Source organism: Rhododendron vialii, chromosome 3a (genome assembly GCF_030253575.1).
Source record: "Rhododendron vialii isolate Sample 1 chromosome 3a, ASM3025357v1".
In the NCBI taxonomy this organism is placed as follows: domain Eukaryota; kingdom Viridiplantae; phylum Streptophyta; class Magnoliopsida; order Ericales; family Ericaceae; genus Rhododendron; species Rhododendron vialii.
In genome coordinates this window covers 8,827,101-8,851,431 of record NC_080559.1, presented here as the reverse complement: position 1 = coordinate 8,851,431, position 24,331 = coordinate 8,827,101, and the positions used below count along the sequence as shown (strand labels likewise).

At 37.7% G+C, this 24,331-nt stretch overlaps 3 protein-coding genes across 3 annotated transcripts; 2 read left to right on the top strand and 1 right to left on the bottom strand.

Moving 5' to 3' along the window:
* Window positions 1–683: 683 nt before the first annotated feature.
* On the bottom strand, window positions 684–5,729 carry LOC131320397 (IAA-amino acid hydrolase ILR1-like 3). Its single transcript, XM_058351100.1, has 5 exons — window positions 5,230–5,729; window positions 3,632–3,757; window positions 2,960–3,274; window positions 1,985–2,113; window positions 684–1,086 (listed from the first exon to the last, which is right to left on the bottom strand). The coding sequence occupies exons 1-5, from the start codon at window positions 5,614–5,616 to the stop codon at window positions 712–714; spliced, it is 1,332 nt and encodes a 443-aa protein (XP_058207083.1). The 5' UTR covers window positions 5,617–5,729; the 3' UTR covers window positions 684–711.
* Window positions 5,730–12,859: 7,130 nt separating this feature from the next.
* Window positions 12,860–15,208, top strand: LOC131320398 (short chain aldehyde dehydrogenase 1-like). Its single transcript, XM_058351101.1, has 3 exons — window positions 12,860–13,086; window positions 13,435–13,706; window positions 14,045–15,208. The coding sequence occupies exons 1-3, from the start codon at window positions 13,043–13,045 to the stop codon at window positions 14,473–14,475; spliced, it is 747 nt and encodes a 248-aa protein (XP_058207084.1). The 5' UTR covers window positions 12,860–13,042; the 3' UTR covers window positions 14,476–15,208.
* A 936-nt stretch (window positions 15,209–16,144) lies between these two features.
* LOC131318791 (small ribosomal subunit protein eS17-like) lies at window positions 16,145–16,892 on the top strand. Its single transcript, XM_058348759.1, has one exon. The coding sequence runs from the start codon at window positions 16,248–16,250 to the stop codon at window positions 16,698–16,700; it is 453 nt and encodes a 150-aa protein (XP_058204742.1). The 5' UTR covers window positions 16,145–16,247; the 3' UTR covers window positions 16,701–16,892.
* The last annotated feature ends 7,439 nt before the right edge of the window (window positions 16,893–24,331 follow it).

Sequence of the window (24,331 nt, the reverse complement as noted above, 5' to 3'; positions counted from 1 at the left end):
TGTGAAATAAAAAAGAAGTGTTTTTTTTCTTTTTTTTTTCTTTTTATGAAAAAAGACAGCATAAACATAGGAAAAGAGCTTGAGAACTATAACAGGAAATCTCTCTCTACAACTGCCAAGACTACATGAACACAATTTGTAAGGATGACATAGCAACCATATAGACATCAACAAAACTACTTTTCTTGTTTAGAATTCAGCAGTGAAGCAGACTAAAAGCCAATTGTGTAGAGCTTATGCCTAAGAAATTTCGGTACCCCGGGATCGGTGCTCCCTCCTCCCACATGAATGGTGGCTCCAACTTCGAATTTTGCCTGTTGGACTCATTCCCATCAACGGCTAGAGTTGGTCGATGAACGTGAATTATTCACCCTTCATCTCATCACCCATTATCTGCACAATCAAGAAGTGAAAAACAGAACTTCAGGAAGACAACGTGGAACACGGAGGACGGGAGGAGACATCGATGTACAGAAATTTCCGAGCTTGGACGTTAGTTAGTGAGGTCCCCTGCCATCAGTTAATGAAGTTTGTGTACGCATATTTATTTCCTGAAAACAAAAACCATGAAAATTTTGCTTAAAAGAAAAAAGTCTCGGAGAGTTTACAAAAGTGAGTATTATGGATGCGAGTATTATGGATGCTGAAGAATGGAAGCAGACTACGAAGAACGATGAAATTACCATGATAGAGGACAGCATGTCAAAGTATCTACTGAGCCTGGACATAGTCATCTAAGTAAGAGAGCGCAATCGAAGCATGGAGAGCTGCTCCAATGGGAAGAACTTCCTCATCAGCAATAAAGTACGGGGAATGCAGATTTCGATGCGATTTCATTGTTTCGTTCATGACCCCTATACTGAAAAACGCAGCCGCCATTTTCTGAGAATAGAAGCTGAAGTCCTCTGCTCCCATAGTCATCGGAACAAGGTGCACATTGGATTCCCCAAGCAATGTTTCTCCGATCCTCTTAGTGTGTCTGTACATTGCTTCGTCATTAACGGTTGCCGGATAAGGCCTCAGTTTCTCTTCCATGAAGTCCACCACAGCAGAACACTGATGCACAGATGCTTGAATCTCAATGACCTATTAATTACACCATACAAGTATGAAACGCTTGGCAATATTGTTACAGAGCTTCGAAAACTATTGCTTGTTCTGTTCGAGGACATGCAATATTTATGGTTTGGAGTGGTTAAAGGGAAAAGAAAAGAAATGGTAAATATCGTGTTTGGGCCTTGGATTTGTCAAGGGAAAAGAAATGAAACGACACTAGATATTCAAGCATTTCAACAGTAAATCCTACCTTTCCCCTTCTTTTTCCTTTCCATCACATTTCCAAGATCAAGATGGGAGCTCAATGATATACCAATGGTACATGAATCCTTCCAAATGTAAAAGTATTCATGTTGGACACTCGACACTCGGATTAGTCTATGCGTCCATGTTGGACATGTTTACTTGGAGATGTTGGACAATAGGGAACCCAAGTTCCAAAGCAAGTATAGTTAGTCAATGTACCCTGTTTTCAGCCAAATCAGGGGGAAAAAAAAAAAAAAAAAAAAACAACACTGCTATAGGGGCTGGTAATAGAAAACGAAGTCCTCTTTGTCTGAAAAGGGTTAAAATACTTTGTTATAGTGGCAACCATGAACCGCACTAGTGCATCACGTGTACCAAAGGAACCTTTAAAGCATACTGCTCATAGAGCAAGCATATTTTCTAACTCAGACTTCTCACAAAATATGCATAGAACTCCTATATTATGCATGAAAAGGCCTACGAGAACTTGTAAACAGCATTTAAGCTGGAAAAAAAATTACTATAGTTCAAGGATTTCGCCCAATACCTTGAAATGAAAATTAGATAAGTCCAATACTTAACACGTACCCGCTATTTCCGTACACGAGCCAATGAAACATAATTCTATTCAAGTTCAAATCCATTTTCTTGGTGATTTTTTCCCAAACACATTAATAATTACCTCTTTGATCCTTTGCTGAAGATATGACATTCCTTCAGAAGTCATGCTTCGGAAAGTGCCACCGAATCTCACAGTCTCGGGGATTACATTTCCTGCTTGGCCACCTTCGATGAACCCAATTGAGACTACCTGTAGAGTCAGAAATGAACAAAATAGATTGTATAACCTTCAACTAAAGCTTCTAAATGGACACAACTGGAGCACAAAAACTCGATTATGTGCAACAATGATCTTAGGTTATTTTTCTGCCAGTCTAAATGGGGCTGTGGAGGATGCTGTCGGTGGGCGGGGATGTGTCTCCTGTTGATGAAGTGTATTGATTAGGTGTTCCTGTCGTACTCCTAGGAAGGGGTTCTGTTCGTAAGGTTTTGTTTCTGTTGATTTAGGGAGTCCCTAAGTCATCTTGCTGTAATGTTGTTTGTTCTTCGGTGCAATAAAATTTTAACTTACCAAAAATAAATAAATAAACACAATGATCTTAGGTTCCATGGAATGTTGTCTGGGAAAGTTGTTCAGAGGAAAAATAAACTAAAATGAACAGAAGGAAAAACTCACTTTAACGAAAGAATATCATGAAAAACTAAAATAGGCATGGTTGTTTAATGGTGCACTACTTCACAAAATAAATTCTTGCAAAATCTTGTACTTTTTATAGAACAAGTGCTGAGAAAAAAACTATTGTGGGTGGAAAAGTTGAGAACGTGGTTCCTAGAAGTTTCTAGTTAACTGAATGTTGGAAAATGACTCTCCTTTGCTTTGCTTTCCTAAGAAACAAAGATGCTAGGTAGACAACTGTGGCAAAGAAATATACAGTAAAGTACAGTGCGAAGTCCAGATTTATTGTTTAAGGGTGGTTTACAGCGTATTCTAATATTCTATAAATGGGATGAATCTAAGCAAACAAAGTGCACTTCCTATGTACTTATCCAAGTCCTACTTCAGTGAGAACTTTAGCATTTCTGTAAGGAAAATTACCCTAGCCTCGAGGGGATCTGTCTCTCGGGAAACAATCTGTTGGAGTGCAAGAACTGACAACGATGCAGCAAGAACGGGGTCTCTAGTTCTGTGTGGGGCAGCCGCATGTCCACCTTTCCCTTGAATTACTGCTGTGAACCTGCCTGAGCCAGCCATCATGGGACCAGGTCTAGAACCGATGCTACCCGTGGGTAATTGAGGCCAAACATGTAACCCGAAAATGGCTTCAACCCCATCTAGAGCACCTTCTTTCAGCATATGGTAAGCACCACCACAACCCTCCTCTGCGGGTTGGAAAACGAGCTTGACAGTGCCCTAAAATATAGATTATACCAAGCTCAGTTTACATATGAGATACCGTTAAACTAGGTACACAGAAACCAAGTACAAAGTTGGCACATGATACCCAGACACTAGCAGCTGCTGGCCAACAACTAGTATTGTAAGTGTTCTGGGCCAGATTCCATGTTGGTTTCAGAGTCAACCACAAAATTAGAATATACCAATCAAAACACTAGTAGCTGTGAACTATGGGTCCAAAGCTAGTCCACGAGTGTTCTGTGCAAATTCATGAGTTGGTCTCTGGGTCCGTAGAATTACAGACTTGTCTATGGGGAAAAAAAATTTGTCGTCTTTGGTTAATTTCAAATGATCACATGATTGTTAATTTACCTTCAGTTTATCCTTTCTGTCCTGAAGCAACTTGGCAGCCCCAAGCAGCATTGTTACGTGAATATCATGGCCACAAGCATGCATTTTACCATCAACCTTGCTCTTGTACTCCCACTCTACCAATTCCTTCAAAAGAAAATGTTCTTACAGAAGCTAAGACTGATAGATAGAATTGACACATAAGTTTTCTGCTTAAAAGACATAACTTTTATGACCCATTTTCATGACCAAGTCCAGATGTCGAAAACGGTAATATGTCGAGGTGTCGGATTCATCTAATTATTTCCAAATCCAAGGAAAAGAGAGCACACCAAAATTTGTCCATAGTTTCCAAGATATGGTTACAGAGCAAAATAGAGCATTTCAAGGGTGATACAAAAAATTTAGGCATACTTATGTGGTAAACTCAAATTTTCACACATCTTTTTGTTGAAAACTCCATTTACCCACGTGTCGAGCGTCCCATGCATATAAGTCATTTAGAAGAGTCCATAAAATCATGGTCAATGATATGATTTCATGGTTAATGTTACGGTTTCGTAGGTTTTGGCCACCTTTGGCCATTTTGACACTCCTTAAATATCTATGAAAGACAATGAAACCTATATTCCACTAACCACCAATTAACTTACTTGCGGACCTCTTTTCATAACAGTTTTAAGCTGGGTAGTAAGGTTTTCATGGCATTTTCCTTAGTCCTTTTCTTAAAAAGAATATGCATAAACCCCAAAGCAATTAAAACTGCAACTAAAGAATCATGGAAGTAAAAATTAGTTAATCATAATTAGCCTCGTGATTTTAACTTTTTTTATGATGATGAACTAAACATACCACAATTGATTGCATTTGATTTTCATCCACAACAAAACACCAAAAAATTCTTTTCCAATTATTTGCACATGACAAACGATTTTCACAAGAGTGTTGCTGTGTTACAAACCAATTCGAACACACCACCACTCAACAGCATGGGGTCTCACAACCTATTTTAAGTTTTAACGGTTCGAGGTGTTTATTTAGTAGGCAGGGACGTGCAAAAAATCACGACGCAGAACGTATCAATAAGTGCCCGACTCAAAATCAATTCAGATTTCTACCAACGCCCGATCCATTTTTTGGCATTAATAATTTACAGAGTTGCGAACCACAAAATGAACGGTTTGAATAGTCAAAATAGATTATGGAACTCACTTTATTAGGTGGTAGTGCGTTTGAGGGGGGTGTGAGTAAAATTACCATTTTTCCGGTACAGAAATTAGAAACCCATATTTTTTCCTTATGTAAAATTTTAAACTATTCTCTCATTTATTGAACTGGTATCAAATTTTGAACTCACTTTACAAGCTTCTGATCAAAAAAAGGAAAAACAAAGTAAGTACAGGGCAGTCCTACAGAAATATACAAAGGTCCAGAATTGGGAGGGCGTCCATGTAAATTCATGAGGTATCCGGAACGCTTTTTTTTGATCATATATCCGGAACCGTTTAATTTATGTAAATTCATGTGCATCAATCAGTTCCGGATGCTTTCACGTCGGTAAAATTGCTCTTGAGCTTTGAGAGAGAGAGAGAGAGAGAGAGAGAGAGAGAGAGAGAGACCTGAATGGGGAGGGCGTCCATGTCAGCCCTGAGAGCAACCCAGGGCTTCTCCCCAGACCCAATCGAAGCCACCACCCCAGTCCCGGCAAACGGCCAGGCGTACTCTACCCCGAGCGAGTCGAGCTCGGATCGCACGAGCCGGCTCGTGTTGTGCTCCTCGAACGCCAGCTCCGGGTACTGGTGGATCCTCCTCCGGACCCACCTCAGCCACTCGAAGAACTCGGGCTCCCTCGCCGACTCCAGAAGCTCCCGGCCCGGGAACTCCGTCTCCGGCCCACTCGCCGCAGCCCATGCGCCTGCGGGATGATGATGATGATGCCAGTACGTTGGTAGTAGCAGGATCAATAAAGAAAGCCAAAAGAAGCATAGGCGAAGAAGGCTTTCCATCACACCCAGACCCAGCCCAAGAAGGAATCAAATGAAATGGTTTCATCGCAAGTCAATCAGTACTACTGGTTTATGGGGTTTATTTTGCCGAATTTTCTATGCCGCTGTAGATGTTGATGGACATCTTCTTCTCTGCTCCACTTCTTCTTCTTTTTCTTAATTGGAAGTCCTGTATTTTTTATTTTTTTTAATCTTCAACTGGAAGTCCTGTTTTGTACAGATTTTTGTGAAGTAATCCTATTTAAAAATAAGTAATTTATTTCACATTTTCAAACTCAAAAATAGTGTAAATGAAAAATAATTTTTTAAATTTTTTTGCATCTTATAAAAGATTTAGATGAGATCTTTCAAACAAGATTAATATTGTATATTTTTAAATTTCAATAAGTCCATAATTTTTGAGTTTAAAATTATTTTTTTTAAAAATAAATACTTTTTTTACATTGCGAAACGGGCTCTTATAAAAGATCTGGTTTTTTTTAATATTCCTATTGGCGAAAAAAGTGTGTTGCTGTAGTTGTTAACACACCTTAAAAAGGAAATTAAACTCCTTGCCTCCTTTTCTTCTGCCACTTAAAGGACACCCCCTTTATAATTGTTAGACTAACAATGTTCTAATTTTTTACATTTTTATTTTTTATTTTACGAGATATGTTATCATTTTATAATATATCGCATTTAATTTAAAAAATATTTATTTATTTTCTTAGCGGAATGGGTACCTCCTCTCTTTTGCCACTTAATTACTCTCTTTATGTCGTTGAACATAGTTATAACTGTTAGATTAACATCTAAAAAGAGAAATAAACTTCTCACCTCTTTCTTTTGGACAAAGACCCCTTGGCTACTTAAAAGAAATGTTATGATATGGTGAAATCTTTTCGGAAACTCTCTCTCTCCTCTTCCTTTTTAAATTTTTGTCTATTCTAATCTTCTCTCTCATTTTCTCTCCCCTAAGGCCCCGTTTGATAAAGCTCTTAGGAGATGGGATTGAATTACTAAATCGAAGGTATTAACAATACGGTGTTTGGTTTTCAAAATTGGTTCGGATTCGTAGTCCGTTGGGATGAGGAAGCCGGACTTTAGGGGATATTAGCAATTTCCCGTGAAACTTGGTATTCATAGTCCGAACCCAACCACTTCTCATTACCAATCCCTTCTTATTACCAATTTCTTCTATCAATTCAATCTCATCATCTAATCTCATCTCAAACAAACATAATATTAATAATCTCATCATCTAATCTCATCCCAAACAAACATACTCATTATCAATCCCTTCTCATTACTAATCCTTTCTCATTACAAATCTCAATCTTAATTCTATCTCTTTACGAATCTCATCCATCTATTACTGTTATCAAACGGGGCCTAAAAACTCAAAATAACCTTTTAAAATAGAAAAGGAAAGTCTCCAAATAAGTTGTAGGCGGGCAAACCTTTCTTAGAGAGGAGTCCAAGATTCAAACCAGAGAGGAGTCGTCCAAACTTTTCTTACAATCATTTTGGTACTTTGAGAAGTCCAAAATACACACCAGTAAATCTGTTCACATAGATTTCTCCCACGAAGACCACGCACAGATCTGCATGTGGACTCCATTTCGGATTCCACACAAATGATTCGAGCCGTTCATTGAATGTAAAAATATTTTTTCAAAGGCTCCCGCCAAAAATCAGCTTAATCCGATCCTTATAGGTTATTCAATCATCTGACTTTTCATTGTCCTAAAATTCAAATAAAAAGTTAGATGATTAAATCGAGCACCTATAGGTATCGGATTGGGCTGATTTTTCGCAGAGCCCTTGAAAAATTGTCTTACATTTAATAAATTGATTTGATCACTTGTGTGAGACCTGTAGTGGACCCTACAATAAATCTGTGCACAAAATCTGTTCACAGATTGCTATGTGTGTAACAGGACTGTACATTTTTTAGGATCACTTCTTTAGAGAGTCTCTTATACAGAGAGAGAGAGAGAGAGAGAGAGAGAGAGAGAGAGAATTGTGTGCATACTTCATTGATTCGATTGTGAGCAGGTGTGACTCTTAAGAGCAGGCACATTGTCTAACCTAGCATCCACAGTGGAATAAGCAAAATAAAAAGTTGTTAAAATTAGTAATGTTGGATAAAAAAAGTGCTCACATTGAAATAACCAAATCTAGCAACTTCTTAATAACTCATCAAATTTTGGCTCTTCAATAATCAAAACTAGTAATATTTTGTCAATAACCAAATTTTATCTCTCAATCAAGTACACCAGCATTACACAAAAACTTCTCTTCCATTCTCTCTCTCTCTCTCTCAACAATGTTTTCAAAAAGTAATTTTAAAAAACTGTAACTTTCATTTTTTTTTTCTGTTTTTTTCAGAAACTTTTTTTTGACAAAAAATAATTTTTTCAAAAATTTTAAAAACTATAAGTAAATAAAGTGTGTTTTCCAAAAATCTGTTTTTGAAATTTCAAACTCTTTTATAGAAAATTGTTTTTTTATACAAAATTTGTTTTTAAAAAACTGTATTTATAGTTTTTAAAATTTTAAAACTATTTGTGTAAATATAATAATTCTTTCAAAATTTCTCAAAATTATATTTACAGTTTTTAAGTGAACAAAGTGGTTTTTTGAAAAACTGTTTCTAACATAAACTGTTTTTTTTTTCCTTCAAAAACCGATTTTTTCAAAAAATATGCGTGAAATGAAGGGAAAAAATTTGGAGGGCAAAAAATAACCAACGTGGGATCTAACATTGCTAGCTTTAGCAACCTCTAAATGGATAATTAAAATCTGATGTGGCATATTTTGCTTACTCACATTTGCTTATTCCACTGTTGATGCTCTTATATCTTTTGTATTCTCTGTTATTTTCTCACTTTTGTTTTCCGCTCATGTAATTTCATTGATTCATACGATTCCAAGATTGATCTGTAGGATTTTTCGATCGGATTGAATGTGTAGCTCAAATTCGGACTAGGGGGCTGCTGTCCCTTGTCCCGGCCGAGGGGCCCTGCTCTGGTCTTGGTCCGATGATCGGAAATGTTTACTTCGTAGAGCTCGTCGAGTTGAACAAGTATGCAATAAATCAGTTTGATCGGATATCTTTAAGTGCCTGATCGGAACACATATAACTTGCCAATAATTGATTCTAGTAGATTTGATCCTGTGTTTCGGATCCATTCTTTCCAAAACAAAAAGGTTTCGATTAGGCACTTAATAATATCCGATCGAGCTGATTTTTTCCATACTTATTCAAGTCGACGAGCTCTACGAAGTAAACGTTTCCAATCGTCGGACCAAGGCCGGAGCGGGGCCCCCTCGGCCGAGAAAACAACCCCCCCGTCCCTCAAGTTCTAACACAAGTGTTTCGCTCTGACAATGGTATATATAGTACTAGCGTTTGTGCCCGTTCGATGCACGAGATAAAAAAAATCACGTTGATTTTTTCCGACCCCGTATATCAAACAGACACAAACGCTAGTTGATAAAAAGATAGTTTAATATTTTTTTCTGATTCTGTATTCGATGCACACTACTATTGGTCTCATTTTATGTATATATTAAAAGACGTGTGGTAAAAAATAAATTTAGAGCACCACGTGACTATACTTTAGAAGTATAGAATTTTTTTTTTCCTTATTCAACCCCCCATGTCTCTCTCTTCCTCCTCTCTCCCACATTCATCTTTCTCTCTCTCTCTTCAACAACAAAAAAATAAAAAATCTAAGAAATTAGGATTGAGGATTTGGATACTTTTTGAAGGCAAAACACATTTGCATAGGATATTGATAGATAGATAGATAGATCAACACCGGTGCAATGTGTCACCTGACACAAATAAGAAGAATGATTCGACATAAAAGGTATTCTCAAATGAGAGAATCATTTTAACGACGGCACCGTGAATAGTTGTGTATGAAGCTAATCGCGACCGTCTAAAAGTGTTTTGGACGATTCGGATGTTGATGAAACTTTCCCTGAGACTCTTCTCCGAAAAAATTTCATTTAAATCCAAACCATACAAAGCCAAAACGGACGACTGAGATCGCGCGAAGCCGTAAATAACTTCTTTACGGCTCCACCATGAATAAGTTTCCCCTTCTCAAATTAACTCAACATATGTCTTGGAAGCCTGACAAGTCATTCTTCGGTTTCTTTTTTCTTCCAAATATTGTACTTCGTGTTCTTTCTTTAGAACTTTTTTTTTCAAAAGATTAGCTATGTCCCACTAAGGAAAATAAATATTTATTTATTAAATTAAAAATAATCTATAGTAAAAAAATGACATATCTCGTAAAACAAAAAATAAATACTTAGAGAACGTTAGCGGAGGCGGGCCTAATTAGGCTAAAGTATACAGGAAAAAAATTATTGGCACCATTGTAAATCTCTTCTCGCACCCCCTCGACACACACACACACACCGACCCCACCTCCCTCTTTCCAAAAATACCCCCCAGAATATACTCCAACCTCTTATTTCTCCTTTATTTACTTAATAATCTTTATATCTTTTTTCACTTTTGTTTATTTAATATTATTTAAGTGTTCTGATTTTTAATTCGGTTGAATCGATGCAAAGATCTTATATCTTTTATTATTTTATCTTCAATGGTCATAATGAATTTTTGGCTTTAAAATCTTTCAACGAGCACTCTAAGGCTCCTTATTTAGTTTCAGGTCTCTCTTAGAGTGTTCATTGAAAGACCTTAGGCCATCCACAGTGGTACAATCAAAAATGGATAACCAAAAGTTGACACGTCAGCTTTTGATTATTCATTTAAGAGGTTGCTAAGCTTAACAATGTTGAGGTTTACAATGGTCACTTCTAGTCCATAACCAAAATAAGAAGTCCACTACAATTTCACACAATCTCTCTCTCCCCATCTGTTTTCTGCCATTCACTTCCCTCCATTACTTTTTTTTTTTGGCAAAAATATATCGAACATATGGTGTTTTTCCTAGTGTTATCTATCAAAATTATACCGAAACTTTTTTTTTCCTTCCTATTTCTATAGCCTATATCACAAATCCACCACTCTCTTAATCTTTCAAAAAAAATCAGACGTGTTCTTGAATTTGAAAAAGAATGCAACGTTCTTCTTCTTTTATTTTTTTTTTTGCAAGGTTCTTCATTTGCTCAACCATAGGGGGAGGAACAAAAAAGGAATAACCATTTTTTAGTCAAAAAAGTCTCTTTTTTTTTTTTGCTAAAAAGTGATTAGTTCTCAAAATACTTGGATAAAAGTAAAAAAAAAAATACTTTTCTGATTCCTCTAGTTGAGACGAATCAATAACCCATAAAAATTTGGTGCAAAACTAACAAATGGGAAAAAATTCAAATAAAGATAATTTTCAGATTTAAGTTAAATTTAAGTTAAATTCATAAGAATGCAGCCTAAAATAAAAACGGGAAAAAAGAGTGAAATACCTTAATCCGGCAACGATGAGTTAAATTGTAGATGATCGAGAAATATGAGCTTCATTTTTTGAGGAAAAAAAAGAGAAACAATTTGTGGTTGAAGTGAAGAAGAGAAGAAGAAAATATACTAGTTGAAATACGTGCGTATATAAATTTTGGAACCAATTAACTTATGTAGTGTGGGGTTCACAAATTTTGATTATTGAAAAAGGTTGCTAGTTTTGATTATCCAAAGCCCAAAATTTGATTATTTCTAAGGATGTTGCTAAGTTTGATTATACCATTGTGAGTCATTTTTTGCACAAATATTGTTAACTTTAGCAACAACTGACTTTTGATTATACCACCGTGGATGGCCTTAGAACCAAAAATTCATTACGACCATTTATGATGAAATGATAAGAAAAATAAGATCTTCGCACTGGTTCAAACGAATTGAAAATTGGAACAATTATTTTTTTTATATAATTTTCTTTTTTAATTAATTTCTTAATCCATTTACATTATTTAATTGATTATTCATTTATCTATTTATTTATATATTTTACTCTTCGTGGCGGTTCTAAGAACCCCTAAAAAAATCTCCCAAAGTTTCCGATCCAATTTTGATTATCTGAGCCGCTCAATGTAATCAGAACGTGATTTTAATGGTACTCGCGAGAAATCAGTAAAAAAAATGACTGGTAAGGGCTTCATCCGAATAATTTTTTTTATTGAACTTTATTGAACGGTTCAATAAAAAACTGCTCAAATCAAGCCTTCCCAGTTATTTATTTTTCCAATTTCTTGCCATTGAGATCCCCTTCAGTTCCAGTCCAAGAGCGCATTGAAATAGCTATTGTCCGTATTGGGGGCAATCACTTTGTGCAACTTTTCTGGCAACCTCAATATCCTGTACCTCCATTTCCAATATGGTGGAGGGACAATGCATAGCTAAAGAATGGCCTACTCGTTATGCAACACGAATTAGTTTGTGAGAAAAAATAATTGATACAAGACCAAGCGAAGCAGGGGCAGAATTTGGTGGAAACATTAATTAAAAATTAGATTTTCATGTATTTTCACTGTTCGATTAAATTAGTACAAGTTACGTTTTAATTATTCATTTATTAATTAAAATTAGTACAAGTTATGTTTTAATTAATTATTTATTAATTAAAATGATAGTAAGAAGTCTTTTAAAAGTAAAATAAAAAATTAGTAAAAGTAAAATAAAAAAAAACTAGTAAAAGTTTTAAAAAAATAACTAAAACATTAATTAAAGTCTTTTAAAAGTAAAACAAAAAAAATAGTAAAAGTAAAAAAAAACAGTAATTAAAGTCTTTTAAAAGTAAAAAAAAAAAATTAGTGAAAGTAAATAAAAAAAAAACATAAAACGTGGGGGAGGAGGAAGGGGCAAGGGGAGGAAAGGTGGCGGGGCCCGGAGGGAGGTGTGTGTCGCGAAAGGAGGGACTCGCACCATTTCCACGCCGGGGCCCTCCAAATGCTCGAGACTGACCTTGTCGGTCTCTCTTTCATTGATCATGGCCCTTCATTTCATCACTATTATTGAACTTCATTTCATCACTATTATTGAAATGTAGACCCACAGCCTTTTATCACGCACCCCAAACAAGACCTAATTTAATACGAGAGAAGATTTTTTGTACCGAAAACCCTCGTATTTATATGCCGAGAGATTTTTCAGCGGTTAGATTTAAAACATAAAAAAAAAAATCACACAATCTATCGGCTGGAAAACTCCTCAGCACAGAGACACGGAAATTTTTTTCGGAACAGAGGAGATCGGATCCAATTGAATACAGTACTTCAGACAGCAAAACAAAACAAAATGGGAAGGTCAACTCAACAAGTTTGGCTCACGCCGATCAAAAAAAAAAAAACAAGTTTGGCTCACCAATTTGTTTATGATTTTTCCCGAGTGTTGTATGACTTTTAATTCTCGATTTTCACTTCAAAACAAATCTCGATCCAAACGGCGACTCTGCTCTCTTACCCTCAAGGGTTGAAGATGATGAAATTCGGCTCTTCTTTGCTGATTCCCGTTGCCAAAAGGTACCTCTATTCTATTCGTTTTCTATTTGTAGTTTAGCAAGCATAACTCTTTCTCTCTTTCTTTTTCAATGCAACGTGTCTTGGGCCGGCGTGCATCCCCGACTAATCCCTACAGCCTTATCATAACCTAGTACTCACATGCCAAGAGAATCGAACCCGATACCTGAAGAAGGAGCAAATCCCTAAGTCCCAAGCCGAAAACACAACCAGGCAATTAAACAACTGTTTTCTTATAACTCAGCCAATGTTCTGTCGTTTTAGGCCCAACGCTGGGTTATAAGAAAACATCCCCAAAACCATGTACAGAAAACTCAAACTTACTTCTAATTCTTGTTTTATGCATTGCAGGCTCGAAGGAAAGGTAGCTGTGGTCACGGGTGGTGCCAGTGGCATTGGCGAGAGTAGTGCTAGGCTTTTTGTGCAACATGGTGCTAAGGTTGTGATTGCAGATATTCAGGATGACCTCGGTTACTCCCTCTGTGAGAGCATCGGAAACAAGGAAGCGATTTCTTACGTCCGTTGCGATGTTAGTCGCGATTCCGATGTTCAAAACGTCGTCGAAACCGCTGTTGACAAGTACGGAAAACTCGACATCATGTTTAGCAATGCTGGTATTACAGGTACTAATATTTCTCGAACATATATATCGGTGGTAGATCGGAATGTTAATAAATCTCTCTTTGGTCATTTCATAGTAGGCTACTATGAAAAGATAGTGTATATGATCGGGCCGATTTTGACCTAAGCTAGACGAGGCCGCCGACTTAAATTCCCGAACTTTAGCTCAAAATTAGGATCTTAGATAGAAATAGCAAAATATGCAATATATATTCAATGCAGCGTGCACATAACAAATGACCTAGCTAGCTTAGTGATGGCCTGTATATGAATTATGATGCTCTTCAAAGTGTATTTATTTTTCTTATTTTGACCATGTTGTGTTCTTCTGTTGCACTAGGCAATACGGATCCAACAATCTTATCCACAGACCAAGAAAACATCAAGAAAGTCTTCGAGGTCAACGTTTACGGCGCTTTCTCCTGCGCCAAACACGCCGCGAGGGTAATGATCCCGGCGAAGAAAGGCAGCATTATATTCACATCAAGCGTCGCCTCGGCCACTTACGGGGACGCCTCGCACGCCTACTCGGCCTCTAAGCACGCCGTGGTGGGACTTGCCAAGAACTTGTGTGTCGAACTGGGCAAGTACGGGGTAAGAGTCAATTGCATCTCTCCGTTCGGAACGGCCACCCCTATGATGAGGAAAACGATGGGCATGACGGAGGACAGAGAAGTCGAGGAGTTTGTTTGTAAGATTGCGAACTTGAAAGAGGCGGTGATGGAGGCAGAGGACACGGCACAAGCCGCGTTGTACCTGGGCAGCGACTAGTCCAAGTACGTGAGCGGGATGAACCTTGTGATTGATGGGGGTTACAGTATTACCAATGTTGCTTTGGGAGAGGCATTGAAGAAACGGTTCACTTGAACAAGTTACTACGTATATATTGCCTTCAAAAGACGGATCTTTTTTTCTAGTTTTTTCTTTCTTTCTTGAGTTACCTTTGGCTACGAACTTGAACTGTTGGCAGCACAAACTGAAACTTATAATTATCAGGATGTTGCAAGCAAGTCAATTGCATTGTTACCGCTTCGGTCAATTTGTTTGGGAGGATGGGAAGGCGATGAAGACAAAGCACCTAACGCATATTTTCTATTGTGAATTGGGTAAAACATCGGTTGTCAAAGGGGTGATTGAGGTCGTTGTGAACTTGATCGTGGTGAGAGACCGATGAACAACCAGATCGTCGACGTACTGCAGTGAGATTGGCATCTAATTAATTCGTTGTAGTGCTCGCAGAGGAAATCTACCAAGTGCCAGTGGCGCCGCAACAAGGCTTGACGATTGCCTCCTCCGCTCTTTCTTTTGGACATGGATGTGATCAATTTCAAAAGAAATCTTATATCACTTGAAACTCTCTCTCTCTCTCTCTCTCTCTCTCTCTCTCTCTCTCTCTCTCTCTCTCTCTCTCTCTCTCTCTCTCTGTGTGTGTGTGTCATGTATACATCTATAGATTGTGCTTTCCACCTATAATTTACAATTAAATCATGTGATTTTTCTATAATTCTCTGTTGAGTGTAACAATTACTTGGCAGAAGTAGCAAGTTAATTACTAGTATAACTAAAATATAGCTAGCCTATACCGAGGCTTTTGGAGTTGCAATTTCAAGTGATGGCCGCATATAAAAATACAAAAAAGAATGATGGCCATGCAAAATAGCTAAATAAAAAGTCTTTTAGTGCTGCACATTTGCTAGCTCTTAAATTCCTCCTAAAGAGGAGAGGCAACGCGGCAAATACCCCCCACCCCTTTTATCATCCAAAGTTCGTGTACTAGCTTTGTCATTTTCTCGTACACTTGCATGCTACGAAGGCTAGGGTTTTGAGTCCAATCCATCAACCGTGCACTCAATATCCTTGTAGGCCTATTTTGGCTAAATAACTCAAAGTCTCAAATGAATTTTTTTTTGACCTTATTCAAAAAAAAATCTCATTTGTTAGTTTTGAGCCAATTTAATTGGCTTATTTTTTGTTTTTACTCAAAAAAATTTAAAATAATTCATTTGGATTATATGGCAAAAATAATGACAACAGAGGGTTCAAATTGATAAAATAAAAAAAAAAGTTACACACACCAAAAGTGGAATTTCAGTAAACCCACGGGTACCACAACGTTATTTACTCAACACACACACGCACAATGCCTTTTTTTTTTATTAATCATTGATATTGTTACAAGGATTAAAAAGACAAAGGATGATGACATCAAATCCTAAGTTACGCTAAGAAATATCTTCGTCCACTCAAGACCCAAACCCTAAGTTAGTAAGGAATCAACCGAGGAGAACTCCCATAGGGCAAAGCCCATAATACCCATTGGATCTCAAATCCAGATCTACAACAACTCAAGGGCGGGCCAAGCCAAGCCCAGCCCAGCCCAACACCTAAAGAAAAGCCCAACCCTAAGCAGGTTTCAACCCTATATATACAACGCTTGAATCCCCACTTCACACTCCCAGCAAACCCTAGCCTCCTGTTCCCTCCTTCTCCACAAAAGCCCCACCGGCAACACTCTCTCTCTCTCTCTTTCTCTCTCTGGAGCCATGGGTCGCGTCCGCACCAAGACCGTGAAGAAATCCTCCCGCCAGGTGATCGAGCGCTATTACTCCAAGATGACCCTCGACTTCCACACCAACAAGAAGATCCTCGAGGAGGTGGCCATCATCCCGTCCAAGCGCCTCCGCAACAAGATCGCGGGGTTCTCGACCCACCTTATGAAACGCATCCAGAAGGGCCCCGTCCGAGGCATCTCGCTCAAGCTCCAGGAGGAGGAGCGCGAGCGCCGCATGGACTTCGTGCCCGACCAGTCGGCCATCAACGTCGACCGCATCGAGGTCGATAAGGAGACCATTGACTTGCTCGCGTCGCTCGGGATGACCGAGATGCCCGGCGTGGTGCTCAAGGAGGATATTGGGGTTTCTGCGCCGGTGGTGCCGCCGTACGGTGGCGGGCGCGGCGGTGGGTTCGGCGGTGGTGCCGGTGGGAGGAGGTACTGATGAGGGTTCGTGGTAAGGGGTTTTGGTTAGTTTTTTATTTTGTTATGAGTTATTGGTACTGGTTATTTGCAGACTATATTGTGCTTTAGTTTAATGATTTTGGCGCAATTCGATGTTGAAACTCTGTTGGGTACTTTAATTGCGAACTTTGTTCGGTACACTTAATTTTGTCGTAATAATGCTGTTTTCATATTGGTGCGATTGCTTTGATATATTGCGGGGTCAATGGTGATGGGATTTGGTTGGTTATTGATACTCCGACCAGTCGGCCATCAACTGGAAGTCTTCGTTTTTAATGGAGAATTTGTTGTTATGGTGCTTCAGCATAATGATTTTAGCACAATTGGATGTTAACTCTTTTGGTACTTTGAGAGTTTGTGGTAATGGGTTTTGGTTAGTTTGGGATCTGATTGGGCCTTTCCTTTATGGTATGAGTTATTGATATTCTGCTTATTTGTGGTTTCAGTTTGGAGTTTATTACGATTTGTGATTTGTGCTTTAGTTTAATGATTGTAGCACAATTAGATGGTAAGTCTGTCGTAGGACAGAAGTAGCGGTAACCCAACCTCAGGCAGGCCGAGAAGGCTATCTAATATGTGCAACACATGAAAATCTGTTTAACTTTCACTTACTTTTTAGAAGACTTCCAGCAAATGGTTCCTAACCTCAACAAAATTAGGGTGCGGCATATGCGACTATCCAGCAACACGCTTGGATAAGTGACGTGATGAACCGTACCCATATCTCTGGGCGCTAACCACGCCTTATGATGAAAGGTGGGAGTGAAACCTAGAACGATACCACCCCATAATAATAAATAAGGGAATGAGACATCCAGGACAGAAGGCTGGCAAGGTATGCTTAATTTTTTATCGCAAGAATTGTGTTATGATTTTTTTTTTTCATTTGAAGATGGAGGTATTGCTTTGCACCTTTGCTATATTGCTGCTTGATGGTCTTTTAGGATGAAGACAATCTTATGGTATCAACGGGCTGCGAACTGGTTTTGCTTAGTTTGGGGGTTTTGGTTTAGAGTTTTGTTTATGTTATCGGTCATTAGTAGTGCCTGAGTTTAGGTATTTTTTGGCCAACATTTAGATTGCTGGTTTATCATTTGGAATCTTGTTGCATGATCAACTTTGGTTATTGAAAGGCTCCAATTTGGTTATTGGGTAGGAGGTTGCTAAGTTTGGTCATTCCATTGTGACTTGTGAGCCATTTTTGAGGCCAACATTTCTTAAACTTTTTTGGAGCCATTGTGGATGCTTTTAGTTCTGAACAAAATTCATTTGGAAATGGATATTATGTTTCTAGTAATCTTCATTAAGGAGGTGCTAATGATTCTTAATGGTAATGGGTTTTGCTTATTCTGTATTTTGGTGGACTTTTTTATGTTATTCCTTAACTGGCATTAGATGTGGTTTGGAGTTTATCACCATGGTAGGTTAATTTTTTTGATGGTTGTGTACTACTTTGATGTTTTAGGTTTGATTTTGTCAATTATTTTTAGAATAGAGAGGCAATTAATATTCTCAGTCAACATTGCCTCTTTCTCTTTCTCTTTCAATTGGAAATGGAAATTGCTTACGATGGCATCCAACCTTGTTGCAAAACTTCCGAAGTTCAGTCCCGTTCAGTTGATCGACCTATTTGGATATCCAGTGTATGCTGAGACTTTTTATCGAAAAAGTGCATGGTGAAGAAAGTTCAGTCCCGTTCAGAGTAAATGACCCAGCCGATTTCGTACAGTGAAATGTTGAGCGTGCAAACTAATCAGGCCGTTCAGACTGCAGTCTGGTGCGCTGGTGTGGCTATCATCTCACTAGGGTCGGCTCATTTGAGGCAAACCAGGGCTGGCTGCAACATTTGTGAGGCCCAAAGCGCCCGTTTTTAAACAGGCCCCTCCATCTACTTTGCATAATACCTTGGGAAAAAAATCAAGTATAATTCATTAGAATCATTTGAGAGCATAAGTACCCAAAATTGATAACCATTACAGTATATCAAAAACATTGACATTTAATACTCGTATTTTTAGCTGCAAATGTACTAATTAAACTTGCATAATCAAGTTTCTCCACCAAAGCCTTTTCGCTTGAGCCTTATTTTAACTTGGAATTTTACACAAGTTAATCTCAATTTTTATGTAAGCCTAATTACCATACGGACCTATAAAATTGGGGGCCCACAAATATGTCAAAAGTTGGAGGCCTAAAGCAATGGCTTTACAAGCTTTAACCCAAAGCTGGTTTTGCCGTCACACCCTCCAACTATTTTTAGATCACGTGATGAGAGAGGCTTTTTTTTTTTTTTTTTTGAATCAATATGTAGCACCCCCGCTCGTAAAAATTTGAAACTTGTTTAATAACTTAAATTTTGCAATTAAAACTCAATGACTTAAGTAAAAGTGGTTAAGTAGGTTTGACAACTACATTTTACAATTCTATCTGCCACCTTGTTACCCTCTGTCAGCGTGTCTCTCAAATTGCATCATGTTGCTTCCATGAGGGCTTTACATTCTTTGATGAGAATCGTGTGGGGAGAATTCTCATGTGGTTCCCCATTGATCAGATCAGTAGCAGCAGTTGAGTCTGACTTCACTTCCATAGCTTCCAGCCCTTCTTGTTGGATCATTTCGAGTCCCCTGCACAGTCCCCATAGCTCAGCTTCCAAGCTTATACATTCTTCTAGCCTTCTAAAGAACCCAAGAATCCAATGTCCTCTCTCCTCCCTAAGAACTCCGCCAAAGTCAGCTGGTCCCAGGTTGCCTTTGCTGCTACCATCAGGGTTCAACTTCAGCTTCCCAGTACCTGGGAGAGCCCACGAAACAAGCCTTAACAGGTCTCGAGCTAGCACAAGAGATGGACTGAAAACTACTTACAATATCATTAGCAAAAATATGACTACCACAATAAATTTCGTTAGGGCTAATATCAATGTTATCGAAAACGTTCCTATTTCTAGCTAACCATATTTTTCCAAATGATAACAACAATATAAGACATTCAAGAAATAACTTTCTGAATACGTCTTTGAATGGTTGACATTGTTGTAGGGCCATTCCCTCCATTCCTCCAAATTATCTGTAACGGATCCCTGAACACTAGGAACTTGAAACCAAACAGGCAAACATTAGCACTCAGAGGACAATCAAAAAATAGATGCATCATAGTCTCACTGGCATTACCACAACGAGGACACGTGTGATTATCAACCAGATTACGAATCTTCCTTTGGAGCTTGTTTGGTTTTGGATTTTGGATTTTGAGTGGAGAGCTAGAGAGAGAAATGAGAATAATAATTAAATTTTTTTTATTGATAACCGTGCATAGGGACGGACCAAGGATTTAGTTACAGTGGGATCAAGTATCTGCAACATTAATAATAGGGGGGGAAATTGAAATACACAAAAGATAAAAATCAAAGAGTAGATACTATTCACATCCTATTACTCCAGTACATAACTCATTTACTAAAGAAACATTGTTACTTGTAGAAATTGTTGATTGTCATGTGACTTCTCTTTTCTTTTCTTTTGAAAAAATTTCTCTCCACAACTATAGGGAAGAAAAAATTTAACCACGTAACTACTCAAAAATATAAACAAAACTATAATTTAATCAATTTTAATCACGTAACTACTCAGAAATATAAACATAACACAACTAGAATGTAAAATATAAACATCAACTCACGTAACTACTTAGAAATTGGCCAAAAAAAATTACTAGTATAATTTTAGCAATTTGGATTGGACGCAAAATCCAATAAAGGTACTTCAAACTTTCAATCTAGAATTCCTAAAAAGTACAAACAAGAAAAAGTGAGAAATTAATCAATTTTGCCGCACTAATTTAGGCTTAAAATTGTCAATTTAAATTGGAGCCTCATTCACGCCGAAGCAGTTTTTACACTGGTGGTCTAACCGTAGCTTCCTCTGTATCTAAATACTTTTTCTTCTGCATTTGTAGGGGAGAGAGAGAGAGAGAGAGAGAGAGAGAGAGAGAGGACATAGTGTAGAGTTGTACAAGGTCCACAGTTCTCTGAGTGGAGATGCGCAAGGTCACAATCAATGAGGGCAAGATTTGTAAATTTAGTGAGATCTTTGGGCAAGAGTATTATGTTTTGGAGCAAAATTATAAATATTCTCCTAAACTACACTTGCTCTAGAGGTATTTTGGAAGAGCAATTTAAAAAGTAAAAAATTATGATTGAAATTTAATTTTTTTAAAATAAAAACGAAAAAATTGATTTATTGACTTATTTTTGTCTTTATTCAAAAAAATTAGATTTCCGTTAGATGAAATAAGTAAAGTGGCTTATTTAACCGAATGGCCTCTTTAGTGAGATTAGGTGACTCCCCTTACATGCTGGGTCCGCCCTTGACCGTGTCCAAATCCAAAATTCAAAATCCCAAACTAGAAAAGCTCTTTAGTGAGAATCTTTCCATGCATACAAATCCACATAAAACTTCTCAACTTTGCAGGAATTTTAAGGGCCCAAATCCATTTCCACTTATAAATTGGAGGGGAATCTCATTCGAAACAAAACTGTGGGCAGATTTGATAGTAAAATTACCATTACTAGGTAAGGCCCAACAGGGGGTATCCTTCATAGTTGCCCATTTGGGAGTGTTCATGATGTACCTGGGGGGCATTGATAGAGATAGGAAGATTAAGAGAATGCAACTCCCATTCTTTGGTCTCCGAAATAAAGTCAGCCACTTGGGATGCCTCCACATGGTCACCAGGATGCATTTCAGCTAGCGGCCTGGTGCCACACCACCAATCATGCCAGAAAGAAATGTCTTGACCATCACCAACAATCCATTTAAGATTATTCAAAACAATGTCTCTAGTTTTTAGAGGACCGAATGATACCGCACATTATCCTCTGGATGTCATAATCCCATTTTCTGGAGGCGGATATGAGAGGCATGACTTTTTTAGTTAGTTTTTTCCCCCTCATTTTCTGTTGTACCAAAAAAAAAAAAAAAAAAACCCTACATTTTACCATGCTGAAAATATTAAGTCTCTCTTAAATTTTAACTAAAAAGTCTATAAAATTTAATTATGTTTGAGCTACTTAATTCTGATCGAATTCACGCGTGCTTGCATTCAACCCCTTCTCCCGCCACCACTACCCTCCACATTGTCGCCGCTATCATTGCCATCACTGTAACGCCTCAATTTTCGTAATGAATTTTGGGCGCATTACTCTTAAAATATGCTAAATTTTACAAACTTCTAGGCCCCTATTTATTCTTATACAAAAATTACAATTTCAAAATAATACAAAAATCTATGTACATTTATTTAACAAAAGCAACTCCAGAGTGACTCTAATTTTGACACGAATTCCAAGCAACGTTGGCCCAGACTCCATTCCAGGGGTCCCACCTGTATCAACTGTTTTACTTTAGAAACTTGCACCCTCTGACAAATTGATCGCCGAAGCAAACGATTTGTCATGATACAAACGTATCCTAAGTGATAATTTACCAAGTAGAAATCATAAAACTCAATACCACAATATGCAGTTTTAACGAAAATAACACAAAACTATATAACAATAACAATACACAGACACACGTAGCGTTTTATGAATTTTAAGAAAAGTTGCAGAAACGTAACATATCATCTCCTTCTTACTATCCATTAACTTAAGTGAAATCTAAGATCTTCTCCACAAGATCTTTTTCTCCCCAACCACTAGTCATGTCCTGTCTCATGAGGTCACTCTCTTTCGTTGTCGCGATTACACCAAAGTTATTTATTGAGCGTGCATCTTCTCATTACAAACAAAAGGGTAGCTTATCATGCCATGACATAACTAGGGTTCACCTACGTCATTTCATAATCATCACTGGACTCTCGCCAGTTTCAAATCATCACTGGACCTCCCGCCAGTTTGGAGACTGGCCCCTGTTAGCACCCATCTGAAAGACCAGGCCTCGGTTAGCACCTGTCTCAAATCATATCACCACTCGACATCCGCCTGCAGGCAACCTCTATTCCTGAAACTTTCAAATTTATCATTTACCTAATAACGTCTAGGTGATTTCTAGCATATACCAACCCATGTTGCTAAGTCTGATCTATCACGTAAATTCATGAATCGAACAATAATCAATAAGATGCGAGATATTGAAATAACAACATAATAATATTGAACAGTAAATTACATAACATTCTATGAATAAGCCGTTACCCTTAATCTTGTATGGAAACAAATAGCAAGTTTTACAAGTTTGATTATAAAAGAAAAAAATAAGGCAATTATAATATTAATTATCAAGTTGTGACAACAATAAAGTAAAATCATTAGTAGAAAAATAAACTTATTGTTACTATAAAATATTAATATTTTATGAAAATTTCATTTTTTTCTAAGTTTCAAATAATACTCATAAATCTTATTCTTATTTAAATATTTACAAAATAATACTTAATACGTTGATCACTTGTTTTTATTAATATATAATAACCAGAAATTATATATTTCGCTATTAGTTTCAAAAATCATGATTGTGTTTGGTTACCATTTTATATTAGTTTTAGTTTAGTTTTCAATAGTGGTTAAAACAATACCACTTAAGTTTATGTACTTAAAAGTAGGAATTTCTTCCTTAATGCCTATTATTTTTAATTATTGTCAAGTACAAACTTTCAGTAGGAAAATTGGAATCATATAACATTAGGTCTAGTTTTCATATAATATCATACATAAATTTTTGATTGCTATATAAAAATAACTTTTAAGTTATACTTAGCTTATACTACTTGTAATTTATATGCATATATTTTTTTTTATCATCAATTTCCCTTCTTTGGGGTTTTCTAAATAAAATAGATGATTAACCATGTATATTTTTCTTTTAACAAATTTCCTTATTCCCTAATTTTGAAATTCAATAACACCAAACCATATCATAACATTAATCCATCAATTTCTCGTAGTAATCAATTAATTTATGAACAATATCATTTTCAGGTCTTACCACCGACTTTCTACCACAGACCGGGCTAAATATTAATAAAAATAGGACTAAACAGTAATTAATAATTTAAGAACAAGTCATCATCTTCATCCAAAATTAAGTTTTGGTTCTATTTCCATTAAAATGCAAATTAAGGTTTCGGGTTTCCGGAAAACTATCTCAAATGCTCTAAGTCCGGGTAAGTGTCGTACAGTGTCCGTAAATTGCCGTGGTGGTTCTGAAAACTCAAGGCGGCGTCCAGTGGTAGTCTGTCGGGGTCTGCGGCGGCGCGCCCACGAAACTCACGGCTCACACATACACTCACGGCCAAAATTCTTTCTCTCATTGCTCGTGTGGGGTACGGCAGTCTGGTGGTGGCGGGTACGGGCCGGAGGTGATGGGTTCGGTAGTGGGTGGTCTCGGGGTGGCGGTGTACGGCTGAAGGTGGTGATACGGTGAGGTGGTGGCTATGGAAAAATGGTGATTTTAGTGGCGAGGTGGTGGCCTACGGTGGCGGGTCAGTGGAAGAAGGCTGCGGCTGGTGGTGGTGTTCTCGGGGGTGGGGAGAGGAGGTGGCTGCCGAGAGAGGTGGTGGTGCACGGGTAAGGTGGTGGTAGGAGCAAGGATGGGACCGGGGTGGCGGCCACAAAAT